The 23556-nt window shown below is 39.3% G+C and overlaps 2 protein-coding genes across 6 annotated transcripts; one reads left to right on the forward strand and one right to left on the reverse strand.

Moving 5' to 3' along the window:
- Positions 1–40: 40 nt before the first annotated feature.
- Positions 41–13434, reverse strand: LOC145460564 (uncharacterized). 3 transcript variants are annotated; one of them, XM_081445435.1, is made up of 6 exons: positions 13354–13434; positions 12470–12717; positions 2931–3144; positions 2464–2693; positions 1929–2190; positions 42–1414 (listed from the first exon to the last, which is right to left on the reverse strand). In XM_081445435.1, the coding sequence occupies exons 3-6, from the start codon at positions 3115–3117 to the stop codon at positions 1101–1103; spliced, it is 993 nt and encodes a 330-aa protein (XP_081301561.1). In that variant the 5' UTR covers positions 3118–3144; positions 12470–12717; positions 13354–13434; the 3' UTR covers positions 42–1100. The 3 variants fall into 3 exon arrangements, with proteins under 3 accessions (XP_081301544.1, XP_081301561.1, XP_081301552.1); XM_081445426.1 differs by having other exon boundaries at positions 4168–12717; XM_081445418.1 differs by having other exon boundaries at positions 41–1414; positions 2931–12717.
- Positions 12730–23541, forward strand: LOC145460455 (putative histone-lysine N-methyltransferase PRDM6). Of its 3 annotated transcripts, none has more exons than XM_081445295.1 (5): positions 12730–12955; positions 16258–16500; positions 19136–19422; positions 20997–21255; positions 21961–23540. In XM_081445295.1, the coding sequence occupies exons 2-5, from the start codon at positions 16284–16286 to the stop codon at positions 22707–22709; spliced, it is 1512 nt and encodes a 503-aa protein (XP_081301421.1). In that variant the 5' UTR covers positions 12730–12955; positions 16258–16283; the 3' UTR covers positions 22710–23540. The 3 variants fall into 3 exon arrangements, with proteins under 3 accessions (XP_081301421.1, XP_081301418.1, XP_081301430.1); XM_081445292.1 differs by lacking the exon at positions 12730–12955 and adding an exon at positions 14707–14784 and having other exon boundaries at positions 21961–23541; XM_081445304.1 differs by lacking the exon at positions 12730–12955 and adding an exon at positions 14792–16077.
- Positions 23542–23556: the final 15 nt, after the last annotated feature.

A 23556-nucleotide genomic window follows, 5' to 3' on the forward strand; every position in this document is an offset into this window, starting at 1 on the left:
CTTCGAGTGTTCTTCCAACATCCCAAGTGGTTTATCATGCCTCTAAACCGTAAAAACTTGTGGTCTACTGCTTTTATATAATAATTCAGAAGACACGCGAAATTTCCATGAGTTGACTTGCACAATAAACCATAGCTGATCGACCAATCAGAGCGCACGCATTCATTTAATTATTATATAACTGTAAATGGCCAATTTCCTTCTATGAGACGCGCCTGCAGGGAATCTTGGTAGTTGTATTCATCAAAACAAATATCCAGTACAAGCTGATGAATACAACTACCATGATTCCCTGCAGGCACATCTCATAGAGGGACTAACATCCGAACTAGGGAGAAAAGCACCACTGATTTCTAGTGAGGCACTGCACGCTGCAGGTACACCCTCCATGTATGGAAAACAATTAACCACAACATTATGCAGGTTCTTCTGTTCCTTATCACGGAGCAAAACTTTAACTGCCGTTACAAGGAAACTATCATGAGTCAAAAACTACAAGACATATTTATGTCAATAGAAACTTGAAATATCATGGTCCAGTTTTGTTAATTATCACTAAACCAATGCTTTAAAGCCATTTTAAAGGTGTTATTTTGAGTTACGTTTGCTCGAGGTACTAACCTCAAATTGATAAAATTGCATTACGCATAAAACTCAGGTTTTGATATTTCGATCCAAATTTAACAGACTAAATCTTCTAGTTAACAATTAGATTACGAGCTCAAGATTCCTATCAGGTGATGAAGCCGAGTCAGCTCAGAAAATAAGAGCGAATAATTAATTGTTTCAGTACAATTTTAACTAAATTTCCTTTACATGTAGATGACGAGTTTTTACATAAGTCGCGGATTGAATGAAACTTCTGAGAAACGAGAAAATGTCGCCATTTTGTAGACAACCGTGACCTCCAACCACTCCACAGTAATGGCTGATAGAGTTTGATAGCTCAACCAATCAGATAACAGCATAGTACATTAGCAGAATTCTACTAATGTCTCGTAATATACAAAACTATCGCTCGTTAAAAGACCATTTCTACACTTAAAGAGGAGGGACTGCTCATGCGCACATTGAACTGTCAAAGTAAGATCAGTCTCCTGTCACTTTGTTCTCGTTAAAATGCAAAACGGATCAGGGGCATCGTGGGCTCTGTTAATAACAATGGTTCTCCGCTGGGAGACTGGGACCAGCTGTCCACGATGACCTGCCTGATTCATGCCTCGTTTCCTACGCATACGCACAGTTTGAGAATTGGAGAACGGATTGTGGTGGTATCCTGGACGTGCTGACACAAACGCTGATCTTGAACTTTTGATGGGTGTTGAGTTAGGACGCCGCGCTTCGGCGTTTTTCCGGCTAGAGTCTTGCTTTGGTCTTTGAAGCTCAGACGGTGCTTGAAAATGTATGGCATTATCTATGCGGGGTGTCAGAAAGAAATGATATTAAAAAAAAAAACACCAAGATATTACCTCGAAAGTTGCTCTGGAATGACTAGTTTGTTTACGGAAAATAACTACATAAATTTGACTTGTTTAATCAAGACAATCACGATATTTTCCTCGTCAAAAAGTGCAATTTTATAAAAGGAAAGATTTCCAATTTTATGATGAATTTTACCTGACTGTGTGGTAAAGGGCAACGTTTGTTTGTTTCCAGTTATTAACTTTACTCCCTAGAAAATACCCTGATCTAGGTGACAGAGCCATGCACGTAACACAGCATAAGACATTTGCAAGATAGAATCACGTGCTTAACACAGTGCAACCTATCGGAACGAATCACGCGCCAAAAAACAACCTAGCGTGATACAATCACGCACTTCTAGTTCATTACTTTCATATTCGAGAAACGTACACATGACTGTGATTCTACACGCAGCATCACTATAGAGAAGGGCCTACTTCTCCTTCAATGAGGCAAATACATACTTGTACTGTGAGCCTGCAATCCTATATCGGTTATCTTCAGCGGTATCCCCATATACTGTGGGTATGTGTCCTCGTACCAAACGAGAAGTTCAGTTCCGGCAGGAATGTCATAGAACGCTCTGTAGTAAATTTCCTTGTTATATTGAAAAGCGAAAAGATTTTGTTCTCCTTTGTGTCGCGCGCAGCAAATAAAACGCATCCAGCTGGAAGTGTTCTCGTCTTTGCCATCCACGTAGTGTAACAATTTACCATTTTCGTAAATCTGGAAATAAAAACGGTGATAATTATACTAAAAGTTTGAACTGTGTTGGATTAAAGTCGGAGTTTAAGTGAATGGCCAACAAACATAAAAGTTGATATGATTTTTTACTGAGTTTAAATCTCCTAAAAACGTTTATTTTCACTTCCGTTCGAATCAAGCCGAGTGGACTTCATTCGAAGATTTGCAGTGATTTTTGTGACTTAATTCCATTTCTTTTACTTGTTTAGTTGGTGTAAAGAAGGTATGAGTAAATTGTTTAAGTTTCTTAGTTACCTCCCACATATATGACGTATCTGTTTCGGCAGTGGTGTCACTGGCTTTCACTAGGTCTCCTTGATAAGGGCCCATCCAGGTCCCTTCAGGAATAACTTGTTTTGTGCGGATCCCATGTTTAAAACCGATGCTTGATGTGCACAGCTCCAGTTCTTTTGGACAAGACTTTTTAGCGAAAGTGAGCTTCTCGGTCTGTTCCTTCTCACCGGTTTTTGAAGGTGACAAAGAACCTGAGAGAAGAACAATAACTTTACTTTCACACTTCTAGAACTCCACTTGCACACTAATACAATTACTGCAATCTGATTGGCTGAGCCATCGTGGGGCCATCGCACACTGTCAGCCATGTCTGGAGGTCGTGTATGAAAAGGTGAAGTTTAATTTAATTTTATTTTAATTTTATTTTATTCTCAGTTTCAAATCAGTACCCCAGTTGTAACCATAACCTATTATATCTAGATTGTTACCTTTGCGTTCAGTACAGTCGTTCAAGTTCCCTGGCGTGGTCTGATCTTCTGATTCGTTACGCTGGTACAAACATTTGTACAAGTTGTCGTACGTGAATGAAAATGTCTCGTGTTCTGAAGGGCTCCTCAACAAAGCCACTGGTTTGGTGGGAAATGACTGCTGTAGGCGAGGGCCTGTGTTCGACATCCTACACGCTGAAAATTCTCCGTTGAACTGTGAATAAGAAATGCGATTAAAAGTTTTCGTTGGAGAGCAGTTTGGCTAGTTTCCAAAGTTAATAAGCTTGAGGTTGTTCCTAAGCGTAGCACGCTTTTCGAATGATACTAAAAATAAAGTTTTATTGAGACCTTCCTACGTCAATCCGCCCACAAACCTATTCAAATTGGTCAAATCATAGTAAATAAAAGTATAGAAATTTGGCAGAATGCAGAAATAAGAACAAAACTTATTGGATAACAGTTTGAATAAAATAAAATCTCGTCTCCAACTTGCAACTATTTGTTACGAATTGCGGTAGGATTTCACAAAGAAAGCTCAACCAATACTCAATGTGATGTCATATTCCTGACGTTATTCTAGCTCAGACAAATTAAATTCCAAAAATATATCTATTTTTTTGAACTTTCATGACCCGTGGGCATGAAACAATGTAAATTCGAAACACAAGTTCCACTTCAAATGACCAACAGTGTTAGCTAGTGTTGGTTGGACATGTTGTTGCATACCGGCCGAAAAACGAGAGAGAAAAAGCTGGCATGAGTGAAATGAGAATACCTGTCAACAGAGCTAGTCTCTGAGTCACTAACAATGTCTTTTGTACTAGTCATATTTTGACATCTGACGCAATGATAATTTTAATATCACGGCTATAAATCTATGTATAAAAACAGCATAAGATTAGATGTGATCTAGACGTTAAAAAATGAATTGATAGTAAATTAACACCAAACTCTGTCTTTTACAATGCAATCAAATAATTGATGTCGGCAGCACTTTTCATGTGTGACTAGACACGTACTGAAAACATGAAAATTGGTTCTCGAACGCAACGCGATTGATATACCCTTATGCATGAAAGACAAGCAAATAATCCTCAACAAGCTCAATATATCAGTTATACAGAGTTTGTTGACTTACTGTATTCGAACAATATCACGTAAGGGAAAATAATTTTATGCACCATAATTCGTGACTTAGTTTTTAAATTTGTTCCACTGTCGCTTCGGCCGAACTCACCTGCTTTCCTTTCTAAAGAGGTTGTTGAAGTTTACCGGAGAATGCCTCACTAATTTTCAAACTGAGTAACTGTTGTTCGCAGGCCACATTCAAGATCTGTATGATAAGTACGCGTCGTTTTGCCGCAAACAAAAACAAAATGAATGACTGCAGTATAACACTTTGCTAATTCTTTAGCTGAACTGTCATCGTATTTGTCAAACAGTAAGTCATGCATTGCAAATTGAAAGCGTTAAGCGTTACAGCATGCTAGCCGTTGTTATGGTAAAACTTAACTGATAGCCGTAAGGGTACTTAATTCATTATCACGCTTGGGAAAAAAAATATGAGGCAAATTAACGAAGATTTTTAACAGGTTTCGTAAAGGCCCGAAAAGGCTGTTTCACTATTAGAACATGAAAACTAGGAAAAAATACTTAATGACGTTTTTGTGCGTCGTGCCCTGAGGGTCATGTCCTAACGGAAACATGCGGCTGACAAGTTGTTCAATAGAGCCAGAGTTTCGTTCTGGTTGCGTGGTGACCTGATGCGGTCCATAAAACGCGTATTACATGATTGGCACGGTTCCCACGCAGTAAGTCCTGTTAGCAAATTATATAACATGTCACAGCGCTTCGTTGCAAACGTCATAGAGGACAAACATTTCCATATCCAAAATGATCTTTAACGTCTGTTATCAATATTTGTCACGAAGAGGGAAGTTTGCGTAAGACCTGTCTTGAAGAGGGTTAGCACGGCGAGGAGATCGATCGGCATCTTTAACGATTAATCCTAGCCAGTTAAAACGATTTGCAGATTTTTAAGTGCTAGCTACAGCCATTTCAGAAAGTATCTATAAACCCAGCACTAAGATTGTTAAAAAGCTTTTCAGTTTGAATGATTAATGCATGATTACACAGAAGGTGTATTTGGTTACATAAGACGATATCTGTTGATCCACAACTTGCTAATAATCTGGTAAACTGAAGCCGGAAAGACTTGTGTTGTTGGGAGAAAGTTTTTTGGAAAGGATCGATTAAGAATATTAATAATATAAATGCATTGATCTTTAGCGAGCACTGATGTTTATAAAAAGAACCTTTCAACTGAATTTTTCATTTATTCTCATCAAATGCAAACTATGTTGTATTGTGATCTCTTCGAGTCGAAACATTAGGCGCTGTTTGTGAACACAAAATTTAACTCGACAAAACAAATAAATGGACGAAATGTGGAGAAAAGCCGGAGGATTTTAAAAAAAAGCTCGATTGAACAAACTGTATGTGTGTATAGCAACAACTAAGTACACAGTCGCTCACCTGAATGGCTGGAACAAAATGTATTTTTGTCTATATTCAGGCTAACTACCGCAAAGTTAACTGTGTAACCGTAAAACCTAAGAATGAAGAGCCCAATAGGACGCAAGAATTCTTCCAAAATTTAAGCTATCCCGAAGACACCTCACTAGGTTTTTACATTTTGTTTTAGTTCTTAAAAAAACAATAAAAAATCTTTCAATTGTTTAACTCCAGAATCATGGGGCAGTTTTGTATTTTACGCCGGAACAATATTTCTAAAACTGTTGAAGTTTTTCTGGTGATTGTAAAGCTGGTTTTGTTTTCCAGATGGCGGTGTTTGGAGAGTTATTATCATGCAGTATTCATTTATGAGCCTAAAACAATAATTCCCTCCCAACAGACAAACCCGATCATGTATGAAAACACAAAATTCCTTCTGAAAATGCGGATCCACTCCAAAACAACTGGTTACTAAAAAGGGCTATTGAATAAATATTAAAACACTGGGGATTACTAGCGAAATGTTACAGTATATTATCTCACCAATCAATGTAAGTTCTCCTCTTGCTTGAAATAAATATGATAATATCAAACAGAAATGCAGATCTCATTGACTAGTGTTTTGAATTTTTGCTCTGAATTAAGTGCCCAAGGCTAAATGTATGTTCTAAACAAACCCAAGCACTTCAAAAACCGTCGTTTTCAGGAAACTTTCTCAAGAAGTTTCAAGAAGGTTTAATTCAAAATCCTACTGCCCAACTTTTCGTGATAATTTTCAAATTTGAAGATAAGAAGAGGACTAGGAATAATTTGGCAAAGCTATAAGAAGAAAATATGGATTGATTAATCGATTTTTACCCGCACGGCACGCAGGCAATTAATTTTATTTCGCATTAACCTAGCGTGAGGGCCGTAATGGGATAATGTCAGCCCTAGGTCTTGACACTATAACGTGCCAGCGTGGTGAATAAGAGACTTATTTCATGACTTTATGATAGCCTCAGAGCAGTATAAGTTTTACCTGGTTCAACAGGAAATAGCAGAAAGGTAATCGATAAAACACTCTGGCTGACAGACTAATTTGCTTTTTCACCTGTCTCCTCTCAGTAGAGTGAAAATATTTGTATTTCTTCTCTTAAAGACAAGTTTTCTGTGGCCCTTGCTTTCGTTCTGACCACGCACATTCAAAGTTAGGAATTTTGGAAAGAATGACGTTGGATTATAACCATATCATAGTGAAATATCACTTAGTATCTGCATTTGAAGTTGCCCTACGGGCATGTCGAAATACTACAAGACTCGTACAAAATGTCGTGTTATACTATTCTCTAAGATGTCTTTTAAGTATATTCATCTGTGATCATAATTTCTTTTTATTTTTGGTAAGTTATCTATAAAATATAGATCTTTTTGCAACAGTCGGAAATAGGACATAAGCGACATTGTTTTGACTCTAATTACTGTAGCTGACGTCAGGCTTTGGTCAGATCTCTTTATATTGATGACGGACTGCGTGAAATAGCTACGCTATTGTCAGTCTTATTTCAGTTTGTTTACAAAGCCAAGCTATAAACGGACAAAGCGATCGAATGGCGTTTTGAAGATGGAGTCTGGAGTTTGACAGAGGCGACGATAAAATAGACTCACCTTGTAAAATCTTGCTTGAAAAAAGCTTCAAAATCTTTAAACGTAATAAATAACTAAATATTCCTTTCCAGAAATAGTATGTTTGATTTTTGCTTTGCTGTTTCAAGTTGATTCGTCCATGTATCTGAAGATTACAGGGGGCCTTACGGCTGTTAGTCCAAAATACTAAGGTGAGAAGGTGTCCGCTTGAAGTCTACGCTGCTGAATTCGGACCTTGCGAACTTCAGTTTTTTCAGCTGTTGTGTGTACTCTCTTTAAATGTACTTGGGAATAAAGGCCACCGGTGTGGGTGTGTAGCACTTCTCTCGTAATCAGCGTGGGTGTTTCGAGGGGGTGGCGATGGGGTCTGGGAATTTATAGCTTACGTCCTCTGAGTTGTCTCGGAAGGGTTGTGCCAACTCAGGCAGCTCTAGCCCTGAAGTGCATTCTGGTACATAACCGTGTGTGTTCTGTGGGCTTTGCCAGTTGATGGTTGGCAATGTGGAGCTTGACATGTACATCTGTTCGGTTTTAACAAAGTGTCTCTCTTAACGTTTTTATTCGAAACAGGTTGTCCTAAAGCCTCGGCACGAATCCGACTTCAGCTGGTACTAACAGCTTTCCGGATCTCACTTAGCCCAAGTGTTACGTATTAAACACAAACGTTCCTTTGTACTGTAAAATCTCTGTTGTAGGAACTGTGCGGTCACAAGCCCTGTGCCTTTGTTCTCAAGAGGGTCTGGATTGGCTTACAACATTTGTGGGAGCTTCTATGTGGGACTTTAGAAGAAAGCACGAGAAACGCCTTAAAGGTATCTGATGAGCGATGTATTACTTAAGAAAGCCGCTCTGATTTTATCGTATGGCAAACATTTTGACTTTCAGCTCTTTTGTATCAAACTTTACATGAAAACTTATTCAGGATCGCAGCGGTTTCCGGCGGAAACCTAGTGGTTTGCGCATGAACTAGCGGATCAGCTGATTCTCCAAAGTGGGAGAGCTTTTATCCATTTATGCGTGACAGGATGGCTTGAAAAGCCACGTCCGTCCTGTCACGGCAAAGTTTTCTTATAAACATCAGCTTCATCATATTCACATGAACGTTCCTGTTGTACTCAGTGGACGTATCTATTAGTCACTATCCGTTTCACTTCTCTTTAGGTCTTTACTAACTTGGTAAAGCTATTCAAGTTTTTTTTTTAGATTTTGGAATGTGGGGCTAACTATGTGAAAGGCAGAAATCGCTGTAATATCGAGCTCTAAAACCCTATTTCGGTTACAGGAAACGACTACTGAATGGGTTGATTGTAATATATTCTTTATAATCACACCCAAATTCGCAAGTACCCAATTAGAAGCCGTGTCTACTGTTCTGATATCCTGCGATATCAGCCCGCTGACCTGCCTCCGATATCATGGTCTCTTGACCGGATTTGGATACGGTAAATTTATGAACTAGTCGTACCTTTTTTGGTTCGCTTCGGCGGCATATCCGGGTTGTTTGGTCTCGCCATGGGTATTTTGGCTCAACTACGTCGGTCACCAAAATACGAACAAACGAATTTCGCCTAATAAGTCGCCGAAGAGTATCAAAAAGGTACGTTTTGGTTGAGTATTGCTTCAGTTAACAATGTGCCAGTACCTCATGTATAAATCTTGGCCCGGTTATTCATAGCATAGTACGTTTTGTTAACATTCATCAAATGAATAGCGATTTTATAAAGCGGATAGCATTATCCATCGTTGGAATAATCACGGTCTGTAGTTGGTGAGAGGCAGGAGGTATTGGCACGGTTCGAAATCAGTCCAATTCACTGCACACTGGAGCCAAACAACCATTACAATTTTCATCACTTATGAATCATTTTAGCCACACTTCACTTCTTATCTTCTCTTAGCTCAACTCAATGTAAGCCTAGTTTTCATTCAGAAGTATAGCGGCTCTTGTAAGTTTGTAATAACGAAGCGCGCGAAGTCTAAAAATAGAATGCAAGTTAATGGAACCCCGCGAGAGTCAGACATAAGCGTGTTCCGAGAGAAATAGGAGGAAAATGAACGCCAAATTTTGGTTTTAAAAATTGTTTTAGGAACACTTGTTTACGTGCTTGAAAAAGCTTCAAATCTTCCTCCATTCCGTTTTGTTTGTCTGAGTTTGTCTGAGTTATGACGTCACTCGCGCGCTTCGCTATTCTTTGGCTTTTTAGCAGCTGTTATTGTTTTGGGTATCAAGCCATTCATGTGAGACCTTACGAGAGCGGCGGCTGCTAACCGACTCTTTTCCTTACGACATAAGCACTAGCATAAGCATAACGATAGTGAGGACGCCCACAACACAGCATAAGCACGTAGCCATGCGCAGAATGGGTACTGAATTGCCTTATTTTTGGCTCCATACCTCCTGGATACAGTAAAACAAGACGGCCGATTATCGCTAATGCTTACAGCAGCGAGTTGTCGCTCATAAGTGCAAGCTGTTCTGTTTATGCTTATGTTTGAGTTGTGTGTGTACTCAATACCGTGTGCTTGTGCTTATGCTTGTGCTGTTGAAGTTCTCACAAGTGTTATGTTCATATTTACTAAAATTGTTGTAACTCAAGAAATGTTTAATTCAATGTATTGTCCGCCAAGCATGAAGGAATAAAGATTCCAACTTAACAAACTGGAGACTTGTCAGTGTTTTGAAAAAGCGTCCGCCAAAACTATTTCGTGAGCGGTCCATTTTAGCGGGACAGTCCGTGCTCGTGGTCACTCAGAGAACCAATCAGCACACTGCTTTTATTCTGGACCAGTTCAGTGCCATATGATATTCTGTCAATGACATTTGCACCACGTTTTATTAGTCTTGCTTTTTTCTAAAGAAATGGTTGCTTACAACATGAGATAGAATGCCAATAAATCGTTTTTAAAGGGCTCTAGAATTGAGCAACAGGTGAAATCATGCTACGTCTCAGAGAGGAGTTTTGTTGAAATGCAAAGCGTGAAACAACTTTTAATTCAATGACCTTTATGCTATGTATTGAGACACTCAGGTAACTGAACACTTTTACAATAATGCAACACTTTCATTACTTTAAATTACCTAGGATAAAACGATTGAAAAAAATAAAATAAAATAAATAATAAATTACGATATTTAGAGAGGAAGCCAGATCAGCCTCGGCTGGTTTTCACGCAGGTCCTCTATCCTGGTCGAATTGGAGTGTTAGTTTTGTGGAGGAAGGAAAACCAGAGAACCCGGAGATAAACCCTCGGAGCAAGGCGAGAACCAACAACAAACTCAACCCACAAATGACACCAGGCTGGAATCGAACCCGGACCACATTGGTGGGAGGCGAGCGCTCTGACCACTGCACCATCCCTGCTCCCTCAAAAAGTCGACTTTTTAACTTACATTATTTTGGATAAAAACTTTATAGAAGTGTCGGTCTGTGCCATTTCTCTGATTTTCTAGCATGAAACTCAGCCCACTTTGGTCAATTTTAAGTAACCTTTCTAAAATAAAATAACGCGCCGCTTTGAATATTTGCGGGAAATTGATGGGTTTTTTTTTTTCCACTGTGCATATACGACGCAATTGACTTGTGACGTTTTTTACCGCTGTTTCTCTGAACTGTACTGATTCAGAAGCAAACGTGACTTTCGATTAGGAGATTCATAGTATACTCAATACAGGAACAACCACATCTATTTACAACAAAAACAGAAATCAACTGGAAAACAACTACGATTACATATAACAAACGTCACTGAAGCGAACCCAAATTAAAATTTCTAAAGAAATAGACAGTGTTTGTGGATATCCGAGATTCAAATTTGTAAGTAAAAACGATTAGTATGTGAAAAAAGTATGTTTCCTTCACTGACGATGATTTACAACCATGATTTTGAAAGAACTCATTTCCTTTTGCTACTTCAGGGCACCTGATTGGACACTAGCTGAGAGAGAGAGCAGAGAGCAACCCCCGGGGGGGGGGGTACTCCCTTATATGGACCATATAGGTATGTGCAGCCCCAAAGGGTATGGTTTTTCAGCCGTTTCGGTCATAAATAGGGTATCGATTTTAGCTGATTTTGGCCATTTCGGTCATAAATAGTGTATGGTTTTTGCACTCTAGCCTTGAAATGGGTATGTTTTTAAGAAGAAGCCACTTTTTCATCATTATCGAAAAGAAAATCAACAAAAGCCCTTCACAAATTATGTTTACGGCAATTTAACATTGGTCTGAACTAGGGAACTAGTTTTAACGCAGGTCTGAAACAGAGTTTTGATTTTAGGGTCAGGTCAGAAATAGGGTTTCGAATTTTTGGTTAGGTCATAAATAGGGTAGGGAATATCGCAGATTTTGGTCATAAACAGGGAAAGGGTTTTGGGAGGCGGGCCGCACACCCCCACCCAATTTTTCTAGGAGCACCCCCCTCCCCGGCAGAGCAACTATATTTCTGCCCTCCTCTATCAAGAAACTGGGGTGTGCTGCTGACAATCTCAAGATCTCACCCCAGCACTGGGCTCCATCCATTAATTATAAACCAAACATTCTATTTTTAAATCTTCACTCTTGACTTCACGTTTCCTCTGACGTTTGCCAAACATTCCAGAATCGTGCAAAAATTAGTTGAAAGGTTAATCCGACTGTTCACTTGCCACTATGACTCCTGCTTTAATCCTTTGGAAGTGGTACGTGATAACAAAATTTGTCTTGGGAACAATTCCAAGGTTCGATTTTAAAAGTCAAATCTTTGTAGGTAGGTTCCGGATTTTTTGATAGTGCAGAACTCAAGGTGAGACTGCAAGCTGTGCGCGTGACCAGAGGTGGACAAGCTAAGGGAACTAACAAGGCCGCAGGATATTGGATAGCTGATGCCCTCCTGTTTCAACAATATTTCGAACGGAAGCCCTGCGCCTCACTTGTGCTTACGTGAGATGGCATTTAGAAAGAAATGATATTAATCTGAAACGCTCTGCGTGTGGAAAGGTATGCTTCTCGGTGCGAACATGACCTCAGTTATGTCTGACAAAAAAATATTTACAAAATGCACTGTAAAAATGTTTTACATAATCCGACCAATATCTGTTAATTGTTTGTTCAAGAGAGAAGCGTGACAGCTCACAAAGATCGTCGTGAATGATTGTGTAAATATTGATAAAAGACGCTAATCAGCGGAAACTTAGCTGAGTTTTATCACTTCAGTTTGAACTGGCCGAGCGTAATAATTCTTATCTTCGCAAAAATGATATCGCAAAATCTAATTAAGAATGCGACAGTTAAATAATGGTTGTCTGAGGTGATCAATTTCCAATCATTTCAAATTTCTATGATCGCCGGGTCCGCGTCCTCGTGCTCCGCGCGCCTGCACGCAAACATCACTCACGACCAAAACAACAATGTCTATTTCCTTACCTGACCAATCCGCCTCCCTAAACCAATGCTATCATTTTAGAGGTGTTATCTGGCTTTTTCGAGACTTGCTTTTCTCGCCACATGTTATTTTTATTCGGCCTGGAGAGCTGATACATACGGTATGTTATGTCACAGACGTATCAGACCCACATATCAGTCGTGCGATACGAGATTTGGCAAACGTCCCAAGAATTGAGAGCTGTCAAAAACTTTTGACGTTCTTCTAGAATGATTGACAGTTCCTCGACCTGAGGGAGAAAAACGCGAATAAAAACATGCCGCTAACTAGTAGCTGTTCCAAGCTAGAGCCTTTTGTTAGTATAAATATCAGGTGACAAAGTAACGTAGACCCACTGAAAAGGAACACTTTTGGGTGGGCAGATAAATCTCACTTCTGTTCACCTAGATAGGGGCCTGAATCAAGAATTAACGCTGCCAAAGACTTGAGTTTTGGAAAAGAAAAAGTTGTGCCTAACAGAACAGTTGGTGAGTGAGTTCAACGTTTGCGTGAGTTCTCTTGTAACTAATTCAAGGAACACACTTGCGTAATGTTATCAAAGCTAGACATATGACTTCGTTTGTAATTTCAATTCTTGGAAATGGGATGTTTTGTCTTTTGTATGTCCCTTTTTTTTAAAAGAAACCTTGGCAACAAGATCTACGAACAATTACTGATGGTCGTGAAAGTAACAAATAATTTAAGATGATTATAGTTATTATTTTTTATTTCTTTTTCAAAAAGCTTTCTCGTAAGTTGACCAGCACCAAGAAGCCGTAAAATTACAAACAACTCAAGTGTATTTGTAAATAATTTCTTTTTGTCAAGGTAAAAACATCTTCGTGTGAAACAGTTGTATAGTCAGTCGCTCTTGTAAATGTCACACCTTTGGTAGGCGCTTCTGCTCTTGTCCGGTGTTAGCTTCCGCACAGCGGATTACAATAACTCATTTGGCCCTCCACTTTATTGTTTCTTTTCCGCATAAAACGCTTTCAAATAGCGCACTAAAACTTTTTGGATAAAAAATTTCACCAATTTTCCCGCGACTTTATCATGGCATGAGCCCAGACTGCTTAGTAGAGAGTTGCGACATAACACGCATTTTTAACGCAGTTGATGATGGCCTGTTTCGCACACAGATTGGAAAGTTTATACTGTAAACAATTATTAACATACTGGTTTTTTTCTTGTTTGCTGTGCCTTGCGCATCAGCACCTTATTGGGCGGGACCCAACCTGTCCCATTCTAGCCAAATTCCTGCTCGTACACTTATTTGATATGGCTATCTCAGATTAACTTTTAACTCATCCATAAAGAAAACTTTCCCTGTTTTTCAATGGACGCCATTCCTCTGTAATCTGCGGGAGGGTCATTCATTAATTAATCTGGCGTAAAACGTTCAAGAGAGGAATGCATCTTTGCGAAACTAAGCAGTCTTTGGAAATATTGTTGTTAGCTCCTATTGTTTCTTTGAAAATGCCGACACAGCCGGTAATCGCGTGTAGCATAGCGGGTAGCAAACGCAGCTTTTTTTTTATCGGTCTTGTATGCGGAAATCTACCAAAAAATAAATAAATTTAAAATAAGGCGGAAGAATAATCCGTTCGAAAAAAGTTGTTGTGCTGTACCATTTGTAGGTTTTAATCTTCCGTATTATGGAATTAGCTATTTATTCGGGCTTTGTTCCAACACGTACTCCGCGCGGAACATCAATGCTGAGCTATTTTAAAGATAACAAATCTTTATTTGCCAAAGGCAGAAATTTCATATCTATCTGCAACACGAAGCCATGCTTTTGTTAAATACTTGCTAAATAATACGATAAAGGAAGTTCTTAAACTTATCTCATTTATGACCTGCAGCTACCTCCTTGCCACAAAATTGATTGGTATTTCTACACCACTTAGTGATTTATTTCAATGCTGCTGTAGTCTTCGAAACGAAAATTATTCTGCTCTTTAATAAGGCAAGAGAAAGTCGACCTCTGTTAGCGACACGGTCCGGTCAGCTTAAAGGACGGGATTTCAAGTAATATTTTACCTATCCAAGTCTGTCATAGAAGTTTTCTCGAAGATCTTCTCCGCTAAGTCATAGGCAGTCCCCGAGGGCTGTAAGCATTTTCTTGGAAAAGCAAAGCCTTTCTCAAATTGTCCCATTTCCGGACAAAATAACTTGGCAGCTAGTCAATTGAAGTTCAGTGAGCTTTTGTTTTGAGAGCACGATCTCCTTTGTCTCCCAAGCAGTATAACGAAAATGTCAATTGAGGTGGAAGTTGTTACTGCAAGCGAGAATGGAAAAAGTAACAGTGGAAAACAAGGTTACAATTATTTCTTTTTGTCTACCTTCAATTGCATGGATTAGCAAAAGTTTAAGTTTCGTCTGATAATTACTTTGAAAAATTTACAGTGTAGTATTGAAATAAAATGAAATAGGGTTTCTTTGTTAAATTGGTTATACGAAGAAATAGTTCCTCAATATTCTACGAGCTGGGCACCTTATTACGGCATTAGATAACCTAATCGGACTAATTAAAAGTTATCACACTCAGAACTGAACGATCATCGAAACTTATTAACTCTTTTACCTGGAGTAAAAAACAATTGTAAAATCACGGAAAACAGAACAAAGCAATTACAAAAAAAACAAAAACAAAAACAAAAACAATGGCACAAAAAAGCGTCCTGCTCAATAGCTTTCATTTCATTTGAATAGTCACAATCAATAGTTAGTTCTGTTGCAAATTTAAGTCAGTTTTCGGTTTCAATCTTCTACAGTCAAAGTCACAACTGTAAAACTGATGAATTCTATACCGTACCGTAATAAACACTGAGATTTTCATTCACAAACGCTAACCCTAGGACCAGAGTAAGTCACAACAATCCGAGTAATTTAACTGATTGTGTTCATTCACAGCTTTCATTTGATTGGCCACACATTAAGGTTTGATTCGCCAGTTGTGTTCAGGCAGCCATTTCTAAGAGTCAAACGCAATTGACGGCTCACTCTTGCAGAGAAAGCACAAGCTGGTGTTTTGAAATTCATGCCCCGTTTTAAAGATTGTGAATAGATAACGAGTAAAGTTGCATGTAAAGTTTTAGGAGGGTACAAGGAACTGAACTCTACCGTAATCTGTAAGTGTCGCCAAAAACTGTTAAGAGCGTAAGTTTGTACAAGACGCAAGACGCAAGACTTTTAAACGTAATTTTATGTTAGTACTTAGATTTATCAGTTTTATCTTTCCATGCCTTGATTTCCCCACTCAGCATGGCTGTTTGTAATGCTGGCCCAATCACGAACAACAATATTATTGCAATGATTTTTATGTTTTAGTGAGAACCTTTTATAGCACTTGTTGATATTTTGTGGCCGGAATGACATCAAAAATAACGTCAAGATCTGTAGTTATTTATTCTGCCACCAGAGTCATGCATGAAATTTAAACTCTTATTTGCAATACTCCAGTCTATCTGGTAGATCAACGTTGTCAGTGTAGAAATGTCTTTTCAAGCAGGATTACTGAAGCGATAACTGAAAGATAGAGATCCAAAACACAAACAAGTTTTAGAAAACATCAATGCTGAAAAATACTGAATTGAATTAGCGCATGAAGGTACATAAAGCTCTGGGTTTCCAACAGTCAACACTTACTAAGCTCGCAGACTGTCGGAGAGAGTTTGACAGTCGTACGTAAACTGGTAAAATTTAACAAGTACGACGTGCGGGTCCTTTGATGTTATCGTGTTCAGCTGTGATACATTCAATTGTTTCTTTTTGTAACTTGTTGTTTCAGTTTCCCGGACCGCGAGAATCAAGAAAATGGCGCGAAATGGTGTGGCGTTCACCACTCACTTTCCCGCCAACCAGGCAGCCCTCCAAAACACTTCACACACTGGCAGACATTTCAAATTCACTTATGACGACTTGTACAACTGTTTGTATCGACACAATGAGCCACAACTCATCGACATCGAGGCATTTAAAGCACAAAGAAAACCAAGCCAATCCGACGGGGAAAGGCCTAAAGAAGTTACAAGTAAGTGAAAAAAAGAACTTCTTTTATAAATGTTGCGTGCCAAGCAATGTACTTTATTATCCAGAATTAATTTTGCTTCGAGCACAAAGGTCAAATTTGTGTCGTATTAATCTTATTGTTACTATCAATTCTTCAATCAAAATGCCTTTTTCAAGTTGAAACCTTTTTTATAATTCTTCCAAAGCTACTGAAAGACTAAAAACGCCAATAAACAAAAGAAATCGACTGTGTTCCGCAGAGAAGAAGGGGCATTCAATTTTGCCGCAAAAACAATAAAATTGTTTGTTTTCTGAAACCATTTTTCCGGTTCTTTCGTAAAGGGAAGTGAATCTTGTGTATTTATTAGCCGTTAAGGAAGACCTCCTGATGCCGCTTGTTGTGATTAGGAAAAGACTGCGTTATATTGAACAACAGAAACTAGGCTATAGACGAAGAAGAAAAGCATTTGGTATTAAGTAGTCATTGTTTTGATGATAAAAATAGGATAGATTAATCTCCTACCGGCAGACATACACACAGATAAAAGCATTTTTGTGCAAGGCCCAAGACAACAGCATCGTATCAGAAGAAGGCGTTATTAATCACTTCCTGCTTCAAAGACAGATGCGTAACTGAGAAAGGAAGAGAAAAACCACAGGTTTTACTGTGCTCCAGTGCTATCAAAACTTCGAATTACAAATGTTCAGGATTTTGGACTGCTCACTTCTCGATTCTTCTCCCGCCCACCCATTAGACAAGATAAAACAGCATTGCTGCATCGCCTGATGAAAGGTCACGAATATTTCCGGCAAGCGGAACTTCGGCGAATTTGTTTTGCCATCATTGAAAATCCCCACGACGCGAGATTTCGAGGGAGGAGCTTACAGACACAGATGACAGAACGCTTTGTTGAAATTTTTGAGATTTTTTGATTACGTGTTTCGATAATAACTTCCCTTATCTGATTTAAAGAGCATATCTCTGTTAACGCCGGTCCCTTTGATGTTCCAGTATTTTGATTTTGCAGACTTCGACCTTTTTAATGAGCAATGTAACTCTTTGGTAAACGACGGAGGGCGGGAGGGAGGGGTAACTATTCCGGTAGAGATTTTAGTCTCGTTCTCAAAATCCTTTCCAAACTGCAGGCGAAAATATATTATTTTCCACAGCATATCAGACCTGAGCTAAAAAAACAATATGTACACATTTTCAGGGACGATTTTTACTATCACTTGCTCGTTTCTCTAAGCTTTGGCTTTCTCACTCATCTTTCTCCCTTATATTTAAACACCAGCTATAATATCAAGAAAAAAAATCTATAAGCCTTTGTCGTACAATGAAAACGGTTCATGATCACAAAACGAAAACTCTGGTACCCTTTTATAACTTTACTGATATAGGGGATTACCGCCCCCTCCCCGGACGCAAGCATCAAACAAGCCCACCCATAACCAAGTCAATGATCACTCACAAGTTAGATTTAAACACAAATATGAATAGCCCAAATGACGATTGGTATTTACTAGTGAAAAATGTTTGACAAGCTGTTTGAAAAAACTAACGATGTTGTGTGCTTGGCTCTTGCGATCCGAGACTGTAAGTTTAGGACTGACAAGGGACGCTAAGTCAATACCGAAATAGAAGAGGTATAAGTTAATTCAAACAATGTTTATACCACACCCATTGTCTGCGGTGGAGGACTTCAGTAAAACTTCAGTCTCTGAACCGAAGCCAGTGTCAATTTGGAGGATCCCGTTACAGAACGGAAAGAGAGGTCAGGTTTATTTTTGGCGGGAGCAAAGGTGAAATTCTTTCTGGCAGTTTTGCGGATGATCTCGTTAATATTTATAACGTTTTAATCGGCTAGAAAAGCAACTCGTACTGTTCAGACATTCAAACTGTAAACACGTGCTGTCTCGCAAAGAGCAGAAGCGGAAAAGAGTATCACATTTTTGTGTCTGAATGCATGTCTCCGAACCCAGTTGCTAAACAACACAGGCGAGACTTTCTAAAGAGAAAATAGACTTGAAATATCAGACAGACTTCAAACTTATTTCCTTAAAGTTAGTTTAAATGACATTATTATTCAACTATTACGTCATTTGACTAGACAAGAGTAAGACGGTATTAAACCGTAGTGTTATTATTGCACTATAGTGCCCAATTTGGAGCTAACAGCAAGGAAAAAAATTCGAGGGAATGATATATCATGTATTCAATGTCGAGCACGTAGGCTCCCGGACATTTGATTTCACTCATTTCTCATGTTTTTACTGAACTCGGAAGAACACTACGAATCTCGTAAAATGTCTCTATTATTCTTCTTCTAAGCCGATGGATGAAATAATGAAAACCCAGTTAGGGATCTTCGATTTTATATTATGTATTGGGGGGGGGGGGGGGGCGGGTGGAGGGGGCATGGTGGGGAATCCACTAGTGCTCAAGGGAGGGAGGGGACGCAAAAATGTTTCTGCTCTTTGAGCCTTACATTGTGACCCCTTTAGGGACCCCCTCCGGTGGCTATGAAATCCTTGGGACTATTTTAAAGAGGGTATTTCTTTTGAAAGCGATGAATTGAAAATGTTGTCCCGATTCGCCGCTTGTTCTTCTGTCTTTAGAGTTTATCTAATTGTTGTTTTTCGATTTTATCTTTTAGAATGCGAAGCGTGCCGATCAAAACAAGGCGAGTGCCCAGTGCACAAAATTCCAAACTCTAACAGAAAACTGCTTATCCCGGGACAGAAACAACCGGTCAAATTCAGTTACGCCATAGCCTCGTTTCCAGAAGAAGTACAACTGTGTGTGTCGAGTATCCCTGGGGCGGGCTGCGGAGTCTGCGCAAAACAACACATTCCTGTAGGCACGTGGATTGGTCCTTACGAAGGCAAACACGTCAAATGCGATGACATCAAACCTAATACAGACACGTCATACATGTGGGAGGTATTATACTGTTTTTATCGTTTGCAAAGGTGTGCATATAACTGACAAATGAACTGGAATTGACTGACAACTTACAAAACGCGCAGGCTATCTATATATATATATTTTTTAAATCATTTCTCAGCCTACACATCGTTACACACAGCGTTTGACCTCGAAGTTCGTCAAAAATACTCCGCTACGCGTCGCATTTTCAACTCTCTTCTCGGTGTTTGGAAATGTGGTCAAACACGGTCTTTTGTGTTTGATATATTACTTAGCGATTTCCCAGCTATCAGTCAAAATCCAGATCGTGAACTCCTCGTACAATTGTAAGAAAAAACCGCGAGAAAATAATTTCTGTTTCTTAGTAGAGATGTTAAACAAATCTGGTGGACCAGAAACAATGGGATACGAACAAAAATGACACCATCCGGCAGCTGTTCTTATAGCTGAGACCATTTTGACGATGACCTTGTGAGGTCATTCAAGTAATATAAGAAAAACAATACACCGTGCTTAACCGCGTTTCAAAACGCCGGGAAGAGAGTTTAATTAAATATAGGCTGCGGAGCGGAGTATTTATGACGAACTTCCAGGACTTAGAGGTCTTTGAAAATTGAAACTCTGTCTTGAGTGTGCTAAGTCTTGTCAATCTAAAGTGAAAGTGATAAGTCATGTAAATCTATGCTAAATAAGATCAGTTATTTCATCAACGTTATGGCTTCCTTCGATGGATTATCAATAAGTTTGAGAATTCTAAAACTTACAAGTTACTTTTATTATCATTTAATGCCATTTCCGAGAAATAAAAAGCCGTCGAAAATGACGTTCAAATTTCCCAATTGATGGTTTTCTTTATTCTCTTCAGCTATTTAAGGAATAGAAAACATATATCGTGTTTCTATCGAGTTTTAGTAGAATTCTACTAGTATACTAATGCAAATGATGTAATCTGATTGGCTGAGTCATTTGACACTATCAGCCATTAGTGTGCAGGGGCTGGAGGTCTGCTAGGAAATTGACGTTTTTTTCGTTTTTCCAAAGTTTTGGTGGAAAATTTTGATGTAAATGAATAATTAAATTCCTGAGGAGTCTAAGCGAAGGACATTTACGGTTTCTTGACTTTTAAAAAAGTTGAAATTATCAAAAAAAACTGATGCGCGCGCACACACAACTTCAATTTTAAATGACAATTCAATCCGAGCGATCTTTCTAGGCGCAAAGTTTAATATTACGTCAAGAAAGAATTCGAAACCGTCATTTTAAGTAAAGTTTAGTAAGAATTCTACTAAAACAATTAGATTATTCGCTCTCGATTTGTACAAGGTGATAGTTGATTCGGCCTTCGGCCTCATCAACTATCACCTCATAGAAATCTCGAGCTCACAATCTAATTCTTAAATACAAACACGATTTTTTACCAATCAGCGCGCGTATTTTCTTAAGGCTGTTTTCTAATGCTTGTTAATATATTGTGACAGCAAGGAGTAATTGGAAGTCTATCATCTTTGGGTATTACAGGACAATAGCTCAAACTTACTCAGTGTTCAGTCATCCTAAAGTAATTTATTTGCCGTTATCGCAAATTGTAGATTTATCAAGACGGAAAACTGTCCCATTACCTGGACGCCAGCGACGAAAACACATCAAGTTGGATGCGATTCATCCGATGTGCTCGATACAGGGAAGAACAGAATCTCTTTTCCTTCCAGTACTGTGGAAATATCTACTACCGGGCTTTTAGAGAGATTTCCGTGGGAGCGGAACTTCTCGTATGGTATGACGAAAAATATCCCCAGGATATGGGAATACCACTGGAGGTGCAAGATATGGCGCTTGTGGACCCCAACGGTATGTCATTACGGTGACGAAGCAACTTAGTGTAGGTAATCAAAAAGTGTTGTTTTCAAAGGTTATAGAATCTTTATCTCGTGTGCAAAGCATTGTCGAGTTGCGGTCTTACATATACGTTGGGAATTCTATTGACTCTCAGAGTGCCTTTCTCTAACAACTAGGAGTAAAAAAGCAGACATCTTCTTTGGTGAAAGTTAACATAACACTGGTGGTGGGGTAGGTCGATCGGAGGACACTGAAGTAGACCACCCTACCCGTAGAATTATAGAAACAGGAATTAAGCGCCACAAACATCGGGCTCTGCTAAGAATACCTTCAGAGAAGTGTGCCAGAGTGTGTACTCAAGAAGATCCTCCTGAGTTTGCTGAAATTTCTTTGAGTAGTTTTTCTGGATAAAACGAAAAAATGTGGTTCCACTGTTTTGTTTACTGATACTCGGCACGGTATGAAGTTAGTTTCGTGTGCCAAATTGGTCTCTGAGATGTGAAATGAAAATATTGAAACTAAAATTGCGATGTTGTAGAATTGACAGTTCTGCTTATCAAGAGTTTCACGTCTGCCATTGGTGAATTTATTGATTTTCCACTTATCCCCTCAAAAATGCCCATGAACCTTGTTAATCGCAATCTTTTTAACTGTTGTTAGACGATTACATCTTCAGCGTGTTGGGAAGCCTAACAAATCCTTTTTCTATTTATCTAGGCACAAGACTCCTGCAAGAGGTTTTAGCAGCCCAAGGTCAAACACAGCCTACAGACCGACCAATCAACTCTTCGCAATATCCTGCGCCGGTTTCAAGTCAGCCAGCGGTCACCTCAAACACTCCAACCAAAACTTCTCCTCGAAAATCACCTCTTCCCGTATCACGTGATAACGTAAACGTAAAAGAAAAACCCTCACCTACCTCATCTAATGACACTCGTGTTTCTTGGCACCACAAGGTCCCTATTCCCATTACCTCTCACAGCACCATTCCCACAGGGGAAACTTTCACTCAGGCCGAGCGGACCCGGGATGTGGTGCCTGTCGTTTTAAAAGAAGAGCGGGTCGTGATCGAAGATTGTGATGACGATAGAAGGTTCAATCTGGCGGACGGCTCAGAGCTGAGCCTTATGAAATGCGGTCAGTGTAATCAGTCATTCGCCCAGAAAAACATGCTCCAAGTGCACGTCTGCCCGCGCATGCCCAAGAGACCATACACGTGTAACTATTGCTCGGAGTCTTTCTCCCAACCAAATGAAGTGCGCACGCATGTCGTCACTCACGCTAACGATAAACCATTTAAGTGCGGTTACTGCTCGCGCACATTTGCAGGCGCAACCACGCTAAACAATCACATTCGTACTCACACAGGTGAACGACCATTTCTCTGTGAGAAATGCGGCAAATCTTTTACACAAGCATCACAGCTCAGCAAACATCAACGAATTCCACATGAGTGCACGTTCTAGATCTGTACATTAAAATTAAGGCCACGTTTATTTAGTATTTCAATAAAACGGTACAAGCTAGATCTTAATTATTGGTCACTGTGACATTCAGAAAAAAAATGCCATTAAGCCTGGTAGTTCTCGAGTAGCGGAACTTTTTGGTGATTGTAAATAAATGAACTAGATTTTATACTTTCCGCAAATTAGCTATAGCAAAGTTGACGTGACTAACGCACTGAATTCAAGTTGCCTGTATGTTAAAATAATAGAGCCAAAATTTGCTGTGCGTTTTAGCAGATATTTGTGAAATAATTCTTGTTCTGTCAGCTAGTTCTCTTGTCAGCGAGCAATAGCGCATTTTAATTTTGACGAGTGGTCAATTTCCGACCAGAAAACATTTTTATCAAATGACACGGACAAAGCCCCTTGTAAGATTGTCTTTGTAAGGAATTGTGACAAATAGTTAATAACCTAACAATTAAATGGAGGAAGGATTAACATGTGTTTACTTTGTCTGATAATTTGCTGACCAGCGGGTAGGTTATATTTGTGGAAGTTTAGAGTGTCCTTCATGTTCACGTCCCCTTAAGCATAGCACCCTACAGAAGTAACATGCTTTCCCCCAAAGCCCCAGATAAAAGGTCCCTTGCAGTTAGGCTATCACGTGACCTACTTTTCATAAAATTATGGGCTATAACTGAAAGAGTGTATTCTCGTTATTGGAGTGGAACTACAATGGAGGACACATGTCCTTGGGACAGTTCCAGGAATCCTTTCAAATCGGTGCGTTTTACCCTCGCCATCATTATTATGACCCTGGACCCACATTAACCCCCTCTCTCCCCCAGGAAATGTTGGAAAGCTCTTA

This window comes from Orbicella franksi, chromosome 1, assembly GCF_964199315.1.
Source record: "Orbicella franksi chromosome 1, jaOrbFran1.1, whole genome shotgun sequence".
Classification (NCBI taxonomy): Eukaryota; Metazoa; Cnidaria; class Anthozoa; order Scleractinia; family Merulinidae; genus Orbicella; species Orbicella franksi.